The 19,607-nt window shown below is 41.3% G+C and overlaps 1 protein-coding gene across 2 annotated transcripts in view; it reads right to left on the minus strand.

Annotated features, from left to right (window-relative positions):
* The window catches only part of CREB5 (cAMP responsive element binding protein 5), a gene marked incomplete at both ends in the record, with an annotated part of 250,314 nt that overhangs the window by 58,121 nt on the left and 172,586 nt on the right, over positions 1–19,607 (minus strand). For both annotated transcript variants that reach the window (XM_084226765.1, XM_084226766.1), the window contains 2 exons: positions 7,597–7,707; positions 9,787–9,913. In XM_084226765.1, coding sequence (XP_084082891.1) covers positions 7,597–7,707; positions 9,787–9,913 — 238 coding nt within the window. The remainder of the gene's footprint in view (positions 1–7,596; positions 7,708–9,786; positions 9,914–19,607) is intronic.

A 19,607-nucleotide genomic window follows, 5' to 3' on the forward strand; every position in this document is an offset into this window, starting at 1 on the left:
AAGTCCGTGTTCCCCCGCCTCTGCAATATTCTAGCAACCTCCAGTATTTCACTGTCTTCTTTGTCATGTGAGTTCTTTGAAATGAAGGGAACTATCTGAAGCAGATAGATAACTTGGATGTGCCCTCATTGCCAGAGTCAGCCCTCAGCACATGAGCAACTGATGGAGTAAAGGCAGCTCAGGTCCCCTGGGGGGGCATCCCATAAAGGGGGCTGTGCAGCAGGCAGAATAAAGGGGATACAGAGTGTGCAGGACACAAGGATCTATGCTGCATCCCATGCAGTCTGACCACAGAGCACATTTGGGAAGATTATTCACAGCATTTTATACACTAAAATCTCAGATAAACTTTACTGGCCAGCAGTTCACTAGTTAAAACCAGAGCTGAGCATAGTTTGCTGCGTAAGTGTTTCCAGGGTGGGAGACCCAGCCTGTCCCAGTTTTTAAATTACCTCCTCTGAACATAAATGAGGAGTTGCACTAATGAACATCTGGAGAGCAGTGTATATCCTTCTCAGCACTGAGAAGTGTCACTGTCCGTGTCTGACAGAATAAACAACAAATGGTGTCAGCGTTCCCTCGGACTGCACACAGCTTGTAGCAGGGTTTCAAACGTGTCTGTGATCTTACAGGGAGCTCTGCAGGGGTATTCTTTAGTCCTGCTTTGGATATGGTTGACATTATGTGAAAGTAAGTGCTCTCCTGAGATTTCAGTGAAAGCCACCATGCCAAGGAAGCTGATCTCACAAGGCTTCCATCATCTCAGATGACAGAAGTCTCAGAAGATCAGTTAATTTTTGTCACTCTGAGCCAAAATCTCCTCAGTAAAGTTCAGGAAATTTCAGGGGCATTAAATCCAAACACAAAGCGCCACCTTCATTCAGATTTGAATCCTAAATTTGAGCCTGCACTCCCTGTAAGCTTGAGGAGTTCAGTCTCCTCATTCTTCCACTAGACATGAAATAACAGTGTATTTCAACAATTATATTGCTATTACCAACATTAATATTAAGTTGAAAAAAAAAATACATAATTTTTTCGCAGACAGAAATCGTGTTTTCTGGAACTGGCAGCCAGAAATTCTTCTGTGCTTGTTTCAGCTCTTCCACTGACAAATTGTGTGGCCTCAAGTGAGTCACTTCAATTTTCTCTCTCGGTTCAACAGTTTGAAATTATTTATTTCACAGGAAGACTACCATAATTAATAAACTGATTCTTTAGCTACTGCATATTTTTTAGAAAATACTTTTTAAGCCTGTCCATAAAGAAGAGATTTATTGCCATGAGGATTTTTCTTCCAGCTCTTGTGTCCTCAGTGGTTAAAATAGGGGGCTGGTAAAGTGTGCAAAAGCATCTCCCCCACCCACTTGCCATGAGATGCACTAGCACATCCCAATCAAACACTGGACTTAATGTGCAACAGTCTGAAGCTCAAAACAATTTCTATTATTTGTGGATCTTGCAAAAATCCTGGAAATTGAAAGTTGTACAAGAAAGAGACTGAAATATATCTGTGTGAAGCAGAACTTCCCTGTAATGCAACCATGTTTTCATTTTTACAGTTTCCCTCCCTGGCTTCACTACCATAAGGGCTTGCTTTTACTTGCACCAGCACCCACAGAGTTCTGCACCAGCACCCGTAGAGTTCTGACACAGAACTCTACGCAAACAAAACCTTTTCTGTAGGACAGTTGTGCACCAAACAAATTACCCCTACATATACAGATGTATCAGACTTAAGTTTCAAAACCTTATGACACACAAAAGCCAACAGTTCATCTGTTGAGCTAGATGATAGCCACAGCAAGCAAATACTGGGATTGTATTTCAGTTATTGCTATGGTTACAAAATCAGGGTGGACACTGGGGAGAAAAGGAGAAAGAGAAACAAATCTACAAAGACAGTAAATCCTCTAAGGAAAGAGGGTGGTGGAGGAACAGGGAGAAAGAAACAGGGTGAGGGCTGGTGGGTGGGGGAGAAAGCGAGGTCACTTTAACACCCAGCTGAATCAAGGCAAACAAAATAATAAAAATCCAAGTTCTTCTAGGGAAATAGTGCTGATAAGATCACCACAGGATAAAGTGACACAAAGAAAGAAAAATGCAAGGAATTGTTACAACTTGTGCCTGTGAGAAGCAACGCAATTCATACGCACTTGGGAGAAGCAAGATCAGATATTCAGCACATATTCGCAGCAGCTCTAAGTAACTGAACTGCCTTGCTTCTCTAGTGAACTTCCTGAGCCACTGACAGCTTAAGAACTAGTTCCTACCCAGTCTAGTACATAATCCAGAATTTAGGCATGATGGGTACAAGGTCCTGTTTCAGTAAACAAACCAGAATATTATTATCTTCACCTCTCACAATAACACCTTAATGCGCAGCAAGGCAGGCAAAGCTACTGCCCAGGAATGGTTTTAAAGCACAGATCAGGAGCACACTAAAAGTTTGGCTTTGAGGACTTTAAAACATAAGCACAAATATAACAGGAGATACAATTTCAGAATTGTTAGTTTTGTCAACATTTGCAGAAGCACCACGGGTTTTAACTATACGACAGCCCCTTCTGTGAAAACACTTCTCAGTTACTGATACAGGAAATTTCATCACTACTCTATTTTTTACTAGGAAGATATTGCTTTGCACTTTTTTTTTTCTCTTATGCTGCTTTCATTGCTTTATTGTGAAGCACAAGATGAGCAATTGCTGTTGAAAGTTCTGCAGAGATGCAAGATTTTTCTTTCTGCTCAGCAGTCCAGAATCCATGCAAAGAAAAGCCTGGCCCTGAAGGCAGTATGTGCTGTTCTACTAAAGTGATTCCATCCCCAAACAGCATGATAGGAAAACATAGACTTCAAACCGTTTATTTTGTTCAACAAAGTATCTTCAGTCACAAAGTGTGAAGTATCTAAACCTCGAGTTTCAGTGGCTCTGATCCTGCCTGGATCTGTGCTATGTCAACCCCTTGCTGAAATCAGCATGGAAACCTTGCACACCTGGGCCCAGAGCAGGAATGCAGAGGGATCTCCTTCCCAAGGCCACCAGCTGTCCCAGCCACCGCTGTTTGGGCAGCACTCTTTGCTTCTAGATCCAAGGGCTGCTGCAAGGGCTGAGCCAAGCACCAAAGCAGGGCTGGGGCGAGAACTTCCTCCAGCTGCCTCGAGCTTTGCGCCGGTTGCACCATCCCAGCTCACGGGCACAGCAACACACGTTCTTGGTAAAACAAGGAGCAGCAGAAGACTGCATCCAAACTCAGACCAAAATCTGCATCTGATGGGAGCCCTGGACCTTTGTGGCCGAGCCTTTGCTGTTTGGCTGGCATGCTGTGTTCCTGCAGACAGGGAGACGTGCTTGTGTTAGAGCCCTGCAAAATGCAGCCAGGTCTCTGCAGACAGCCTGGCCTTTCCTCTGGGATGGAGAGCTGAGTGATGCTTGCACTGGGATTCACAGCCACCAGCAGGATCTGGACCCTTACCTCTAATTAAGTTGAATAAAAATTAGTGCTGATGACACTGCAATTTCTTTCACTTCTGTCTTCCTCTGCAAAAGCTGTCCAGCATTCTTAGGTATATCAGGAGGTTTGGTTATTTCACTATTATAATTAGGGACATGTGCTCTACCAAATTATTACTTTGCTTTTCTGTTTATGTTTTCACTCTTTCATCTGACAGAAACTTTCAAACTTTTTTTTTATTTTTATATTTTGCTGTTCAGCCTAATAAAGCTTACGAGTCAAAAACAACAGCCCACAGTCCTATGTGTCTCTGATACAGAAATAATTTCTTTTCTTTTCAAAAGAAACATACATGTTCTGTCAGGGTTACAGGCACAGCCAAGCTACACATATAACATTTAATTTAAATTTTATAAAACTATATATCGAGCAAGTGGCAGACAGAAATTGTAAAAGAAAAAAATTAATAGAATAAATTGAGAACTGTGTTTTTAAGTTCATTGCCAGTCTGCTTTTTATCCCTTCTTTCAGAGGCCATAAATTTCTGCAGGTAAAGATCAATGCCTTGCAAAATTCAGATAGAGAGGCATCAGCTCCATGGAAAAGACCTGCTGTCACACAGGCTTCCAGTGGTTCTGTGCACACTATTTATCTTTCACTCCAGTAACCCATGCAGTATTGCACTTCCGAGTTCTAAAACCTCCAGTACTCTGAAAGTGCAAAACCAAGCTGTATGTAGGCAGTATATTAAGGCAAAGGCACCGCCAACAGCTCCAACTCCATAATACTTTCAGCCTCCTGAACCACATGTTAATATGCTCCACGTGTGACTCTGCATATTTTTGCCATATTTTTACCATGTACACTAAGGAGCTATATGTTTCCTCCCCTTTCCAGGGCAATATATTTTAATATAAAATCAGTGTGTGTTTTTGTTGGGCAGCATAAAAGTTTTACCTACTCAGCTGTGAATCTAAGAAGAGAGCAGTATTGATTTAGATGTTCACTCATTTACTAGGACAGTTTTAAAGCATTAGGTGATAACCTAATTGAGAGGCATACGGTGAGGGAAACTGAGATTGCTGTGATAAATTAAATCAGTTCTGGTATGTCATCTACAATACCTTAATACTTGATGGAATGTTCTCCTGAAAAAAATTAAACCAGGAAGCAGGTACCTTGGGTGGCAGAATGTGGCTTTCCATAAATGCCAGGTGATACAAGGTGATTAAAATACGTATTGCTTATTATAGAAACATTACATTAATGCCACACATATTCTACATTTGTGTGTGGATCTGCTTGTATATCAGACAATGTATCTATTTATCAGACTGGCTTCCATTTCCCACTATAAACCAATTATGAAACAATCAAGGGTGTGAATCTTTTGCCATCTATCAGCTTTCTTTAAAAAAACTGGCATCACACAGCATCCCTACCCATATTATTTATTCATATGCATTTTACAGAGGCAAGTTAAGTCACATGTGTCACCAAACAGTGTTATGACTGCTGCATGCCAAGCTGTGCTTGCATTGCTCAGGTACATACTGCCATGAGGCCAGAAGGATCTGGTCTCACAGCTGGGTCTCACATTTAGGGCAGCCTGTCCCGCATTTTCTCACGTATGCCTCCCAAAAGTGCTGATACTGCCATGGATGTGGGCACCTGGTGAATCAGGCCCAAAGTCCCCTGGATTTCTCCAGTTACTTCAGTCCTTAGCTACAAGCATCTTAGATGACTCTGTCTGGTGTTTGACACGTCCATTCTTCTCGGGGTGGGCCAGGCAAAGAGAGCATAAGCAATGCTGAATGCACCAGCAGTAACAGCATTAGCAGAATTCAGGGAAATCTGAAATTCTTTCCTAATGCAGGACACAGTCTGATAAGGTACTAGGCATCCTCACTTTTAACTTTTAACAAAGTCACCAAGATATGTGAAGTATCATGCTTAAAGCATGAGGAAAAGTGAAGTCGTTAACAATAAGAACAAATATCCCTGTAACACAGATGATTCTGATTTAAAATCCATGAATTTGCATGTAAGAAATAATTTTGCTCAGAATATTTCCTACATTTTTTCTTTTTTGTATTCAGGCAGAGTATTGTTAATAGATTCATATTCCTCAAAGCAGTGGCTAAATGAAGAGGCATTTTACACTGCATATGTACAAAACCAAAATATAAAATTAGAATATAGAAACAAAATATTTTTAAAACCACAAACCTGCATTTGAAAATAGGAAAACTCTGGAACTCTGAGTTATACCGCTTAAGAGTTAATGTGTGCAGATTTTTTTCTACCCTTGGAAGAGTGGCAGAAGTAAAGGCTCTGCTTGTTCACTACACCACATTTTGGAACCGATACCAATTTCTTCATACATTAAAATGCCTTCATACATTAGAGTTAGGGACAAAACCTGCTTACCCAGATTAAAAGGTAATTTGTATTAATATACAGTTTCAGTTATTAAAGCACAGAATTCTCACCATATGCACCAATAATTTAATCTTGTTTTTAAGTAGCCTCACACTACCAGTAAAAAAGAGGCAGGGGGTGTGGGGAGAGACTAAACTACAGAACCTTTAGTCCCCAAAACAGATGCCAGTTTTGGATTTATTCAGCCAAGGAGTATTTAGCTTGGCTCAGCTACACTTGCATTGAAAAAACACTTGCCTATTCCAAAAAGTTTTTAACAAGCTCTGCTGCAGATGCTGTTGCCATTTGGCATGTCACCGTCACTGTGTGGTACAGCAGAGAGAACTCTCGACCACAGGTTTTCCTTGGCTGGGGGAGCCAGCATTTTTGGCTATCCTTCTTCTTCTGGCCAAATGGCTGCATGTTTACAGAATGTGGTTTTAGAAAGAGTGTTAACAGAGGTTGGGTTAACAGCCTAACCCAGACCAACAGTGAGGCAAAGGCATGACCTACCCAACCTAAGAAAACAGAGGTAAAATAAACTCGTATATGTTGTTGCTCTTAACCTAGAGCCTCTTGTATGCACTATACCTACAGACAAATAGATATTTTTCTTTGCCTCAGGATGGATGACAACAACTTCAAAAGCTGCACCAGTCATGAAAAGTAGAAATATATAAAAATATGTGGTAGCTTAATCTTTGTCGACTTGATTTCATCCTCTCACTTAGGACAATTTTACCTTGGCAAAGTGCCACTGAAAGAAGTTCAATGAAGTTACTCCTGTTTTTCACTATGATGAGATATATTGAGAGGTTAAAAGCCCTACAGAGTTAAAACTAAAAACTTCTGTCTTCATATTTCCATTAGACAGCAGCAAATGGCAATTCTGAAACTTAAAATCCAACGCATTTCTACACCGATAACTTGATTCCAAGGACATTAGTCCCAAATACCTCCACAAGAGTGCATATAAGGCTGGAGAAAACTTTGTCTATGCCCACCTGTAGTTTAGTTTATATCAGTACATATGCCTGAGAAGCCTTGACATTTTTAGATGTAGAACAACTTTAAAAAACAATTTTGTTTTTTATTATGACATTTGACTCGTATAAATAAATTACATTCGTCCAAATTGTGCCACTTCTTTTTGATGGGAACACCTTTGTTGTGTTCCAGAAAAAGAAAATATCCCAGTGATAGATAGATAGATAGATAGATAGATAGATAGATAGATAGATAATTATTTGGTATGCTTCTGTCACACTGTGCTCCAATCTGGAAAAAGCAAGAACTATGTACACTTTCTCTGCAGCACACACTTTATAATGCAGTCTTTGTTAACTGATAATATTCTTTAGATCAAGTTACAGAGCACAGACACCATTAGAGAAACAACCAGACCATTTGTTTAAATTCTACTGACCTGCACCAAAAATCCCATTTAGCACAATATGGATCAGAAAGTTCATCCTTCAGTTCCCTCTCACCAGAGGAGGGAGATCTGAGAGTCCTAACTGAGAGATCAGTTAGGACTAAGAGCAACTTGAAAGTTCATAGACACAAAGGCAATTTACTGCAGCATATTAAAAAAGAGTATAAGGTATGACTAAGAATGAAGTAAGCAGTGTCTGGCTACATCCCCCCCCCACTGTCTGGGTAACTAGTATGCAACAGCAATATGAGAAAATACAGTGATTTTTAAAAATTTTCTTTTTACCATTTTGGCTTCTGAATGCATAGGGGGAACTTGAGGTGAAGCACACGGATTATTGAGGTTCGGCCCTTGCATCCCCATGATGTTGGAGTTCATTGACATTTGTCGCTCCATCTTTAAAAAGAAATAAAAAAAAATCTTTGAAAACATCTGGAGACATTTGCAAGGATTTACTCTCGTTTTCTATTTAAATGGACTCAGCTTTATTTCTTCAAGTCATGACTGGGAAAATAACAATCTGTGTCATGAAGCGAATATGTGTATGCACATAGGCGTGTGTTTCATCAGAATCGGCCCTGAAAACTCACAGCCAATTATAAAGAAAGGGTTTCTTTAATAAACAAATGTAGCAGCCACCCAGGTTTGCGCTTTTTTGTAATGATTTTCTCCCTTTCAGTATAACAACACTCAGAGTTAAGTGGTTTTAAAAGCATCACTGTATAAAATTGTAGCTTCCCCTCCCAGCGCAGCCCAACTTAGCTTGTTAAAAGCATAAATAAAAATCTACAATCTCAAGCATATGGAAAACAAGTCGGCTGATTTTCCTTCACTCGGCCTGCTCAGCTGGGAAGAGTTTTCCACGTGTCTTGTAAGGGAAGCTTTCATGCACTGCTGAGATAAAAAACAAAGCAAAACTTCTCCTGGCTGTGCAGAGCCCTTTCTGCAAGCTAGTCTCACTAGGCTGAGAGGGAGTGATACAAACCAAACCTAATGGCAGTAAATCCTCTATAAAATAATTTTCTGGAGGGTATTCCCCAAAAAAAGACAAGACCTGCCCACTGCTAGGCCTTGTAAGGGGTGATAAAACAGGGTTATGGTGCTGCTTCCAGACAGAGCTGAGTGTCCCACCTTGCTTTGGGCCAGCCTGCTGAATCTTTGGCTCTTACAAAAAAGACACCTTTGAGTCCTTCTGAGCAATCCAAGCAGGGGAGCTATTTTGTTGCTGCCTCCCACCCTCCGTGATGCCTGCAAGAATGAGTGCTGGGCTTTGGGGAAATGTGAACACCCTGCTGTCCCCTGGCAGAGAAAAGCTGCCAAGGCCCCCTTTCCCTTTCTCCATGGGGGCAGGAGCAGCTCCCAGTGCCATCTCCCCTGCAGCCCTTTCAGGAGTGCTGTGGGGCAGGAGGAGCAGCCAGTGCTGACAGGGTCTGTCTCACCTCCAGGTTCATCCTTCCAGGGCTCACAGCCAGAGCACACCTGCTCCTCTGCAAGTACAGCTGCCCAAAGGGCTCCCCAGCAGCAGACTGAAGGCACTGAACTTACACTGCTGCTGGATGCTCATTGCATTTTGGGATTCTTGGGAATCACGCCAGGAAAAAACTTCCCACAATGACATGTCTTGTGTTTTTTTGGTTAAACTTCCTGATCAATATTCCTTATTGACAAGTTAATAGTTAATAACTTATTCATAATTGCTCAAACCTGAATCTTTGTATCTCTGTGGAGTGTTCCCCTTGATCCAGCAAAGCCAGAACAAGCAGTGCTTTTCTCCCTCTCATGGTCAATTGCCCTCAGGTTTGTCTTGCAAACTGAACAAAGTGAAATGAAGCAAAAACTTCTCCTTTCTTCATGCCCTCTTCCCCATGTCATCCTTGCTTTTCTCCACCCCTAACCTGCCCAAATGTCTTCTACTGAAAAGGTTAAAAGGTTAAAATAATTTAAAATTTGAAGTTACAGTTGTAAAGCTGCCGCTTGGTTTCCATAAGATGGGAAATATTCCTATCCCTCCAGGAATTATGAAAGATGAGCAGCAATTGTTACCTGGTTCTCAATAAGTGCAAGTTAACAGGCCAGAAAAGTAAATCACATTTCTTTCTTGCTCAGTGGTTATCTCCCACACAAGAGGATCACCTAGAGTTCACTGACATAACTTATATACATTGCTTTTCCAGGTTTTTTCTGAATTCAGAAAAATCTTTTTGTTCCATCACAGGCATACTGATCTCACCTACATGAACAAGTATGAGAATCACAAATGGTAGTCTCGTGTAAACTGCCTCTAATCATTCTCTAATCACTAATTAACACACCATTAACTTAATCAGAAATACTCTAGTCTAAGGTCAAGCACCAAAGAAAGTCCTTATTACGCTGGGTTTTTACAAAACCCAGAAGACCTTCACCTCTGCTTAGACTGAATCAAACACAACACAACTTTCCACCCTGCGAAAGAATCCAAATAAGAAAACTTACAGGCATGAGTACAGCAGAAGATCCTGGCATGGTGGGGTTGGGCAGGGTGCCAGGCATAGAGGCAGGCATAGGCTGTCTTTGTCGGTTGTGTAGGTGCAGTAGTGAAGACAGAGAACCTGGGACAGGCCTAGAAGAAAGGAAATGAAAAGAAAAGAAAGTTGTCATGGGCTGTGGAGACCAAAACAAGCCTTACCCTGCCAGCCACTGGTAGGCACAGGCAGCTCCAGACAAGCAGGCGCAGATAAACCAATCCAGGATTTGTCCTTTCCTGCATAAATCAGTGGAACATAAAGTTTTCAAGAAGAGGATGAATCACCTTCCTTATTCTCTTTTCAGTTAAAGCTCCAGCATAGTTCATCTGATATAACATGAATGTAAACCTATCAGCTGGTCTCAGTCTGAGCAGTTCTGTGCAGCAGAGCGGCTAGAAAAAGATGGTACAAAAAAGATTTTCTACAGAAAAACCAAAAAAATCTGCTGGCATTAGTGCACTGCTGTAAGCTTAGCCCTCAGAAACAAAAATATCTGGATGATAGTTTCACAAACTATGACAGAAAATTAACCACTCAAATTAATTTTGAAGTTGTATCACCTGTAAAGAAGCTGCTCTAAAATGAGTGTTTCAAATCACTCTTGATAATCTCTCCTGTGAAAATGTACCAAACCTTTGTTCCAAAACAAAAAATTACTAATTTTACCACTTAGCACACCACCAAAACACAAAAAATGGGAAAGAGAAAAAAAAAGTAGAAATAAATTTAGGAAAATTGCATTCAGATTAAGCAGTTTATGAAAGCAAAACACATGGACTATAGAAAAACAGAGTGAGTTATTTTGGCAAACAGGATTCAAAAGATTTAGAAGGATTTTTTAAAGTATGGGACAGGGAAAACTGCATGAGAGAAAGCAGGCCCACTCACAAAGAAGAATCATAAAATTAATGGATAAAACAATGCTGGGACTACATTTTGGAAAAAGCCTTTAAGAATGTGGCCTTGGGAATTATCTTAGCCGTTTTTTGTTGTTTTGGGGTTTTTTTTTTTAGCTTTGAAGAAAGTGTGAGTTGCTTGAAGTTTCGGGTGAGTGCCATTTGCTACGTTTTCAATATTTCAAAAACCTTGAAAATAAAGTTTTCGTACACAGTGCCTCAACAAACGCTGAGAGTGCAAGTAGGTGTGTTAAATTCTCAGAGAACAGGATGCTTTTCTGTATAGGACACGGTTTAGGCTTTTTATTAGGAAGAAGAGTTGCCCCTAAAGGTACAAGATGGAGTTGCCCCTAAAGGTACAAGATGGACTTGGAGAAGAGGTTGCATAATCTGGGAATTTGAAGAGCCTCTGCAGGGGCTATCATGGTAAAACTCTAAGACGTTCAGAGCTTCTAAACATCACAGTTGATTTAAAGTCTTGGCAGAAGCATCCTTTGCTTCAGTGATCAATCCACACCTAGCCATAAAAGCCTCAAAATTGGGCTGAGCTGGTCAGGAGAAGCAGAGTCATAACCCTAGAGGAGCAAGAGGTGAGACTATCCTGCTTGGCCTGAACTGTGTCACACTAAATGATGGGGTTTTGCCCCTCCAATTGCAAGTGGTACTGGCAACCATGAATACATACAGCCCTCCTCTAACTTTAGCTGTCACTTCCAGCTATCAAACATCGTGCAAAAAGCCCAAAGGCAATGAGTGATGGGATTCACAAGCATCCAGTTTGGAGGACACCACATCCAGGGTCCCAAACTGTAGGTCCCTCTCTGATGGCAAAACCACCCTCTTCCGACATACAAGTCTCCTTCTCTTATGCCAAGACTTCAAACTACCTAATCCCCTTTTCTTTAAAACTCCCCAGTATTTCCCATCCTTGGACTTACAGTCCTTCAACCCTCATGTCTTCAACCCTGTTTCCCTAGAAACATTTCTATCCCTCAAAATCCTTGCCCTGACAATTCTCTCATACTGAGACACTCTGCTCCTCCCACCCTCCTGCCCTCAGCTGCCCTCTTTTAGCAGCTGCACACAACTGAACCCATCCTTTTGTCTTGGTTCTCTGTGGAGAGAAAAAGCCTGTGTTTTGAAGGATGCTTTAAAAATCCTCCCAGACACATACAGTACTTATTCAGAAGGGGAAGAAAGAAGCCCCAAAATAACAACAAATGTATCTCAGATACAAGGAGCTCTTCCTATTCCTCCCATGTTATCTGCTGATGGAGGAATGTGATGCACTTACATCTTCATATCACCTTAAAAAAACTCAAGACAACATTTTCCAAAAGTGTGGTGTAATCCTGGGAGAGAGTGCAGTTAAGTTCTGTGAGTTCATGATTGAATTTCTGTTCATGATTGAATTTCTGGGATATGCAGCTCCACAGTCCGCTCAGGGCATGGGCTGAGCCTGGGGTGCCGTGGAGGTGGCACAAGCGGAATGGATGCAGTGCAGGAAAAATGAGCTCAGGAAATATACTCAAAGTACGCAGACCCTGACCCATTCTACTGTCCACTTAAACTCAGCTGCTCTGGGTACTCAGAAGAGGTGCACTCATTCACACATGAGGACTTGACAAATCAATAGGACAGGGTCAAAATAGCGTGAAACGCAGATTCAGTGCTCTTTTGAAAAGAAAAAAGTGAGGAGATATCAGGTTGAATGTGAGGAGGAGATCACAGTTTGGATTTTAGAGGCTTTGGTGACCCCTACAAGCAGGATCCACTTCTCACTGGCCCATCCTCACCAGAACTACCGCCCTGCAGAGCAGATGACAAACTCAAACAAGTCTTCTCTACCTCGTGCTTTAAAGTCCGTGTGCAAGACAGAAGGGCTGGAGCCTCACGTTGGGGCATTTGAGGGGCAGAAGAGAGCGTGCTGCAACCCTGGCAAGGGACGTCCGTGGGGTTTCCTCCCAGGCAGTGGGTGGGAGGAGTGGGTAGGAAAGGAGAAAGCCCTGGTGCACTCTCCTGCCTGGCCTGGAATGAGAGTGAGGTGTGCACCCACTCTGCAGCCCTCTGAGTCCACCAGCTCAGATGTGTGGGAACTTGGATCTATGGATGAGAATCTATGGGAACTGCACTGGCCAGAGCCACTCATTCAATAAAAATACCTCTTGAGTTTTCAGTGGGGTCAAAGTAAAGCAAGCACTGTGAAAAGAGCCCCCCCCACACCTTTATTCATTCTGAGAGTGCCCTACAGACCCTCTGTACGATTCACCAGCTTCCTAATAAGCTCAGGTGTTAGGCTGTTTGACAGAAACTTATTTTGGCCTGACCAATACAATTTGCGCAAGTGATTCTCAAGGGACTGCATGGTTTGGGTTTTGTTTATATGTTCCAGAGCCAAAAAAATTTCCAAAATGGCTTTAATGAGTTTGGGAATACGGGGCACGGGCAAAAGGGAATTATTGGTATTTATTAAAATGGCAAAGAAGCTTCCTTGCTGTCCCCAGTTTTACCTTTAACACTGCTTCATTTTAGGGGAAAGCACGTAATTTACACTTAGCTAGACGGGGAAAAAATCTTTAGTTCTTAGATATTTTTTCTTACTACATTCCTGCTAGTCTGTTCCCAAGTCTGCTTTTTAAAAGAGGTGCAGAGCAGTCAGAGAAGACTTGCACTTCAAGGTTGAGCCTCTTTGTTGAAAAGCCTGCAGCGCTCCTACCATCGATAAAAGCGCTACATAATGCACTCTGGATTCCCCTCCCATGTCAGGGAAACAGACATTGGCCAGTACCCATGGATACCTCCATTGCTCCTACACTGAACACAGGTCATGGATTTAGCATGTGCTCCTGCACACTCACTCTCACAGAGCTTGGAGGATATGTATGGCACAGAACCCTACAGGCTGAGATACTCAATTTGACTAAGACATCTCTTCCAAGGACAACACAGTCTCTTTTGTTGCTGCTTTCTATCTGGCAGCAAAGAAAGTCAGTGAGAGTTTATAATTGTTATTTTTTTGGTGGACATATTGAATCTGCTCCTCTCTTTGTAAATGCTGAGGATGTACTGCCTGCAGACTGTCAATCAATATTGCTGACTGGGAGATTTTCATTCCTTGGCACCTGTGTTGCTAAATAAATAGGGCTGTTGGGCAAACAGCCCACAGATAAAGGGCATATAAGATAGAGAACTGGCAGATGCTCAACCTCACTGAAAATCTGGATACCTGTGAATTTTTTCCAAAATTTAGGAATTTTTACTGTGTTCCATCAGAAGCCTGCTGTTGAACATGATGGGGTCTCAGCCAGCATTTGTACACTTTGGGTGTACATGGCCTGGATAGTCAGCATTACAGTGGCTTAGTAAAATACCACATGTTAGCCAAGCTGCTGTAACTGACCATGTGGCTCTTCTTCCTCTGCATGGTCCTGCTAACACCATGAGTCACTCTTATTAACATTTAAACAGATGGGTGGTACCCTGCTAAGCCATGGTGAGTCGATCATGTTCCATCATATGACTCTACCCAATGATTAAAGATAACTCCTCTAATGCAGTCAAATATCTAGGATATATACTTCAGTGTCTGCCTCCTTGATTAACACCAAATGCTCTGTCTGATATGATGCAATTGATGTCTGATGACCAAACACTATGCTCATCTATTAAAAGACTAGGCTTCCCTTAACTTGAAGCCTTCAAGGACAATTTGGGCTCATGAGAGTAGGTTCCTACTGACCTAAACCATTTGGGGCTATATGCAAAAGAACTGATGCTATTTAAAGTATCACTGCAGAAGGTTTTCTACTATGGTAAAGCACTCCAGGTCTGTGGGTCTTACCATGACCTCTCTCCTGCTCCTTACTCCCCTGCACATAACATTCATGCAAGGTCATCAAGAATACCTACATCACAACCCCATTTGTTCCACTTCAGCTAGCTCTGTGTGGAAGAAGTTTAGCCAAAAGCATACTGAGTTGCACTGGAGTAAAGGAACTCATCTCTTGACTTTCCATGGCCTTCAGACCCAGCCAGCTCATACCAGAGCAGCCCACAGGCCGTGCTGTGGGAATTTGCCATGTCAGCTCAGCACTGGCTGTGGGATTTCTGTACCACACTTGATCGATCAGACTTTCATCATTTTAATATATATGTATAAACATGCATGCATCTACATATTTATTACAACAGTGACTAGAAAGAAGCCTTGGTTTAAAATAGTGAGGTGGCTGAGGTTCTGCCCCAAAAAGCTTGGAGATCAAGGGAAAAATGAGGGAGAGTGAGTAGAAGCAATAGGGAGACAGAGGTGAATAAGGCATCAATGACATCATTATGACCAATGTAATGAGGAGCAATCACTGCATGCCAGCAGCCTGGATCTTTTCAAGCAATATGTGCATGTGGCTTGGGTGGCTTTCAGGCTGAAGCCCCCAAGTAGCCTACCATACTGAGAATAAGCACAGCTGGCTGCAGTCTACCCTCTGAAAGTCTCATTGGTAGCCAGGTACTGTCACAATTAAATGTTTCTTTGCAGAAAGTAAGTTTCCTGGAGCATGTGTTTCCACAGACCAGCTGCAAACTGCTTTTACAGCAGCTACTGCAGCCAGAGTACCTGGCCCAAGTGCTGACCTGGGCCTTCAATATTTGAATAATTCAGTCAGAGGCAAAGACTTGGAGGGGATGTTATAATCTGAGAAATGTGTTCTGAGTGGAGGGGCTGCCTCATTTACTGTTTGTCTGCTGTTTTTTGATCCACAGTGCTATTATTTAAACCTACCAGTCTAACTTGGGCTTTCCTTATTTGCAATCCATTATTTCCCACCCTCAAAGTAAGGCAGTTGTGTCTAGTTTCAATTTATCCATTTGTCGTTCAGAGGAGGAAAGAAAAAATAAACACAAGGGAAAGCAACAGCAAAGCATCAGACCAGCACTTGGAATACCTCACATAGCTGCAAGGGACCTCACCTGACCTGCTGTATCCCGTGTTTAATGATGTTTTAATCACATCACCACCAGACAGCCAAGCTTTCCAAGAAGTGGGAGGTTTGTGTCACCAGGATTTTAGAGGGAGCCAAACCATATTCAGGGGAAAAGAAAACTGGCACCTAGAATTCATGGCTCCCTGCCAACCTAGTAAAGATCCTTGTTTGTATTTCTCAGATAATTCAGACATCTGCATGATGTGGGCAGATTACTATTATCAGTAGCAGACATTTATACTGTGGTGGTGCCCAAAGGTCCCAGTTGGGACCGGGACCCCGTTGAGCCTGGCACTGTACAAACACAGATAAGAGACAATTCATACAGAGCATGTTTATATTCTAGGGACACAAACCAGATGAAAAGTAGAAGGAGGAGATAGAACACACAAGCAAATAAATATGCTAAAGAATCAGAGACAATTTAGAGGCACAACTCTGGTTGCCCTTTTGTTTCTTTGCATGTTTTTTTATTTAACTGGTGTGCTCAGAAATGACAGGACCGAGGAAGTTTGCAAGAGGAAGGGAGTAGCTAAGACTGAGACACAAGAAGGGCAACACTCGAGAGAGGGAAAATTGTGGCTCATAAGTTAGAGGATTTGGGAAGCATCCAGACAAAACTATGCTTTCTGTAGAGATTTTTAATGAGGTGTGCATGTATCTTCATATATTTTTTACCTTTAGGTATTTTCCCAGTGTTGGACAAGAAGAGATTTCTGCCTGGGAAAGAGAAACCAGCTGATGGTAAAAACACTGGCAAAGTGAAAGTGATGCTTGACACTGTAATGAGAAACTGGAGGACTGAGATAAGATAAGGCTAAGCTTCAAAAAGTCTTAAAGACAAGAAGTTTGATTCAGAAGTGAAGGGAAAGCACATGTAAGTGTCTCAGAAGAGCTGGCACAATTAAGGTAACAAGCTATACATCGGCACAGAGGAAGAAGGAATTCAGCAACAAGCATTACAAAAGGAGCAAGATGCAGCATGCAGATATGAAATGATACAGAACAGAAGCCAAAAGCAACCAAAGAGGTGTTATTTCTCAATTCAAATATCCCTCAATGTCACCTGGGGAGAAGCTGTTCACTGGAAACAAAGCAACTCCATCAGAAATGTATTCTTGATCACTTGTTCTAATACACAAGGACAGAACACCCAAATGAAGGGAAAGAATAAGTAAAACAAACAAACATCCAACCAAAAGAACTAGTCAGAGAATGGATATATATATATAAATAAATATATATATATATATATACATATACCCAGTAAATATGGAAATGTGGAAAAATACCTTCAAAATGTGTTAAGAACTCTTTACTTTTCACCTAAGCTTGTAGGAGAAAAGCCCCACAAATCAGCAGCCCCATCATGTATTTAGTGAGCCAAAGTCTATTTAAAGTTTTAGTCAATGATAAATCTTGCCTTTAGAAACTCCAGTTCTGCTAATGCCACCTATATTTCCTGAACACATGTTTAAGGAACCTCTGCAAATTCAGCACAAGTACAAGGACCAGCAGGTCCTTGGAAGCCTCACAAAACCCATTAACATTTGCCTTTTGGCTCTTACAGGTCTTAGAAACTGCTGGTTTCAATCTTTCTTTCCCTCTAAATATTTCACTGGGTCTTGTTGCATGACCCATTACAAGAAAAATAAGAAAAGTTAGAATGGTTTCTTAGACTATAACCTCCTTGGAGAAGTTTATGTTCTGTACAGTGTTATGCACACAGCTGGAACTCACAAATGATATGTGAAGGATAATGGCATAGTTAAAGCAAAACAGGGAAACACTGCAAAAGGCAGGTTCAAGGATTATAAAGAACTAGCCCATATAAAAACACATTCTTGCATTAAAATAAGGAAAAAAAAAAAACGAAGTGGGATTAACCCAAAAAACTGCAACATAAATATGATTTGATCACAAAAGCAAGCAATGATGTCAAACTGATTCCACTGCCACCACAGTGTCTCAGCTCAGACAGAATCAAGCTTGATTCTTCAGGTAAACAAATGATTTTGCAGCCCCACAGATAAAGGTGTATCAGTTTTCATTGAAAAAATAGGTAGCTATAACACACAAACACATGAAATGGCAGCGGATTTAATACCAGGGATAATAATGGCAATAAAGCTTACACAAACACTATTTATCATGACCATTCTTTTTAAAATCTGGGCTTAAGATTTGCTGACAAGCAAAATCAAGAAAATTTGAAAATCTGAGGCTCGTTGAGAAAAATATCAACAGGTTAAACAGCTGGAAAGAAACCGACACACAGCATCCAGATAAAGTGACAACTGAACACCAGGTAACCTTTCTGCCGGGTTTGGGCTATCTTAAGGTGCTGGAGCCCTTATTTGTTCAAGTGACTCCTTTCACACACATGTTACAGAAGTGCAAAGGGATTTCATTTGACCTTCACAATTTTGCATCTGAAAGGGATAGTAGGCTGCAAAAAGGATGGAGAAAAAGCACTTTTTTAAAGGCTTTTACTCTTAAAGGGCTGAGAGGGTCTTCAGAGAGCTCTCACTGATTGCTCACTACCAACTGATTCCTATACTGGAAATGAGGTAAAACAAATGTCTCAAAATTGTCTTTCTATTTACCATTATTATTTGGACCAGTGCAATTTAATAAAAATACTAAGATAAAAGAGCTTTGTAAACCCTCTTTATAATAAAAATCTTCTTTAAATCTTTTTGAAGTGATTTATTTTTCTTTTTCCCTTTTTTTTTTCAACTTCCCAAACAATGCAGAAGTTTGTCTCTGAAAATAAGATGGTGAATTACAGCAAAGTTATGAAAACAAAGAACCAACAGTTTCTCCAGTGCAGGCTTGTTACCATGAGCTAATAATTCCAGACTTTAAGCAAGCTGAGCCTCTTTTTTAATAACTGCATGCCTCTAGGCAAAGTATTTCTACTAAAAATTATTGAGGCATGGAACAAGGCAAGGTGTGTGAGCTAATGTTGGATTGTTCAGCTACTAAACCAACTCCTATAGCAATGAGCCTGCACTGAGCTGACAGATTATTTCTCTGTATACACTTGTATAAACATAGTGCTTAAGGTCGAAATCTGTGTAAGCTTTCTTTTCAATTAAAATGTCAAAGATGACAGCACATGTTTTCACTGTCCTTCACAGGATGATGGATGCTGCGGCAGCAGTTTCATGCCCCCGTGTTCCAGAGATGTTTGCCTGCCTGGGTGTCTAAGAAAGATGTACTTGCTGATGTCTTCATGTGCCTGCAGGCAGACAGCACTGCTATACTAATACTTTGGGTGGCTTTACCTCTCTTGACTTTTTCTTCCTCAGCATTGCCCCTGTGGGCCCCCACATCCAATGTTGTAAAAGTTAGAGCAGAAATGTTGCACAAAGAGAAAAGGGAAAAGGGTCCTGCATTAATTAATCAAATTAAGATTGCTAGTTAAGTGAAGGTTTTAAATTGCAGGCCAGTTTCTGGTCATGGCTAATTCAGTTAGGTTCCCACAGAAAAACAGTTGCTGTGGGTAGTCAACAAAAAGACAAAGCAAACCCCAAAGGAAACTTCCAGCAATTTAAATATAAAATAATATTAATTAAAAGGCAATTAATCTGAATCTTCACTTTTTTTCAGCTCCATATTAATAAACTAATAGAACTGTAGCCATCAGTTTCTCATCCATGCTCATCACTCCAGAGCTTGTACAAAGACGGTGGCTCCAAGTGTTGCTGAGTCTCAAGACCTTGTGCCAGTACAACTCACAGCACATGCAGACCCAATGCTATGGCTGGGCACAGAGCAGAGATTTGATCACAATTTTGCCAGAAAATGGATTGACTAAAGAAAACAGCCTAAGTGAGAGAAAACCAGTCCAGCATCTGTCACTGGCGGATTCAGTGTGTCTCCTGCTGACAAGTCACAAGTCTTCTGTA

This window comes from Fringilla coelebs, assembly GCF_963513975.1.
Source record: "Fringilla coelebs genome assembly, chromosome: 1".
Taxonomy (NCBI): Eukaryota; Metazoa; Chordata; class Aves; order Passeriformes; family Fringillidae; genus Fringilla; species Fringilla coelebs.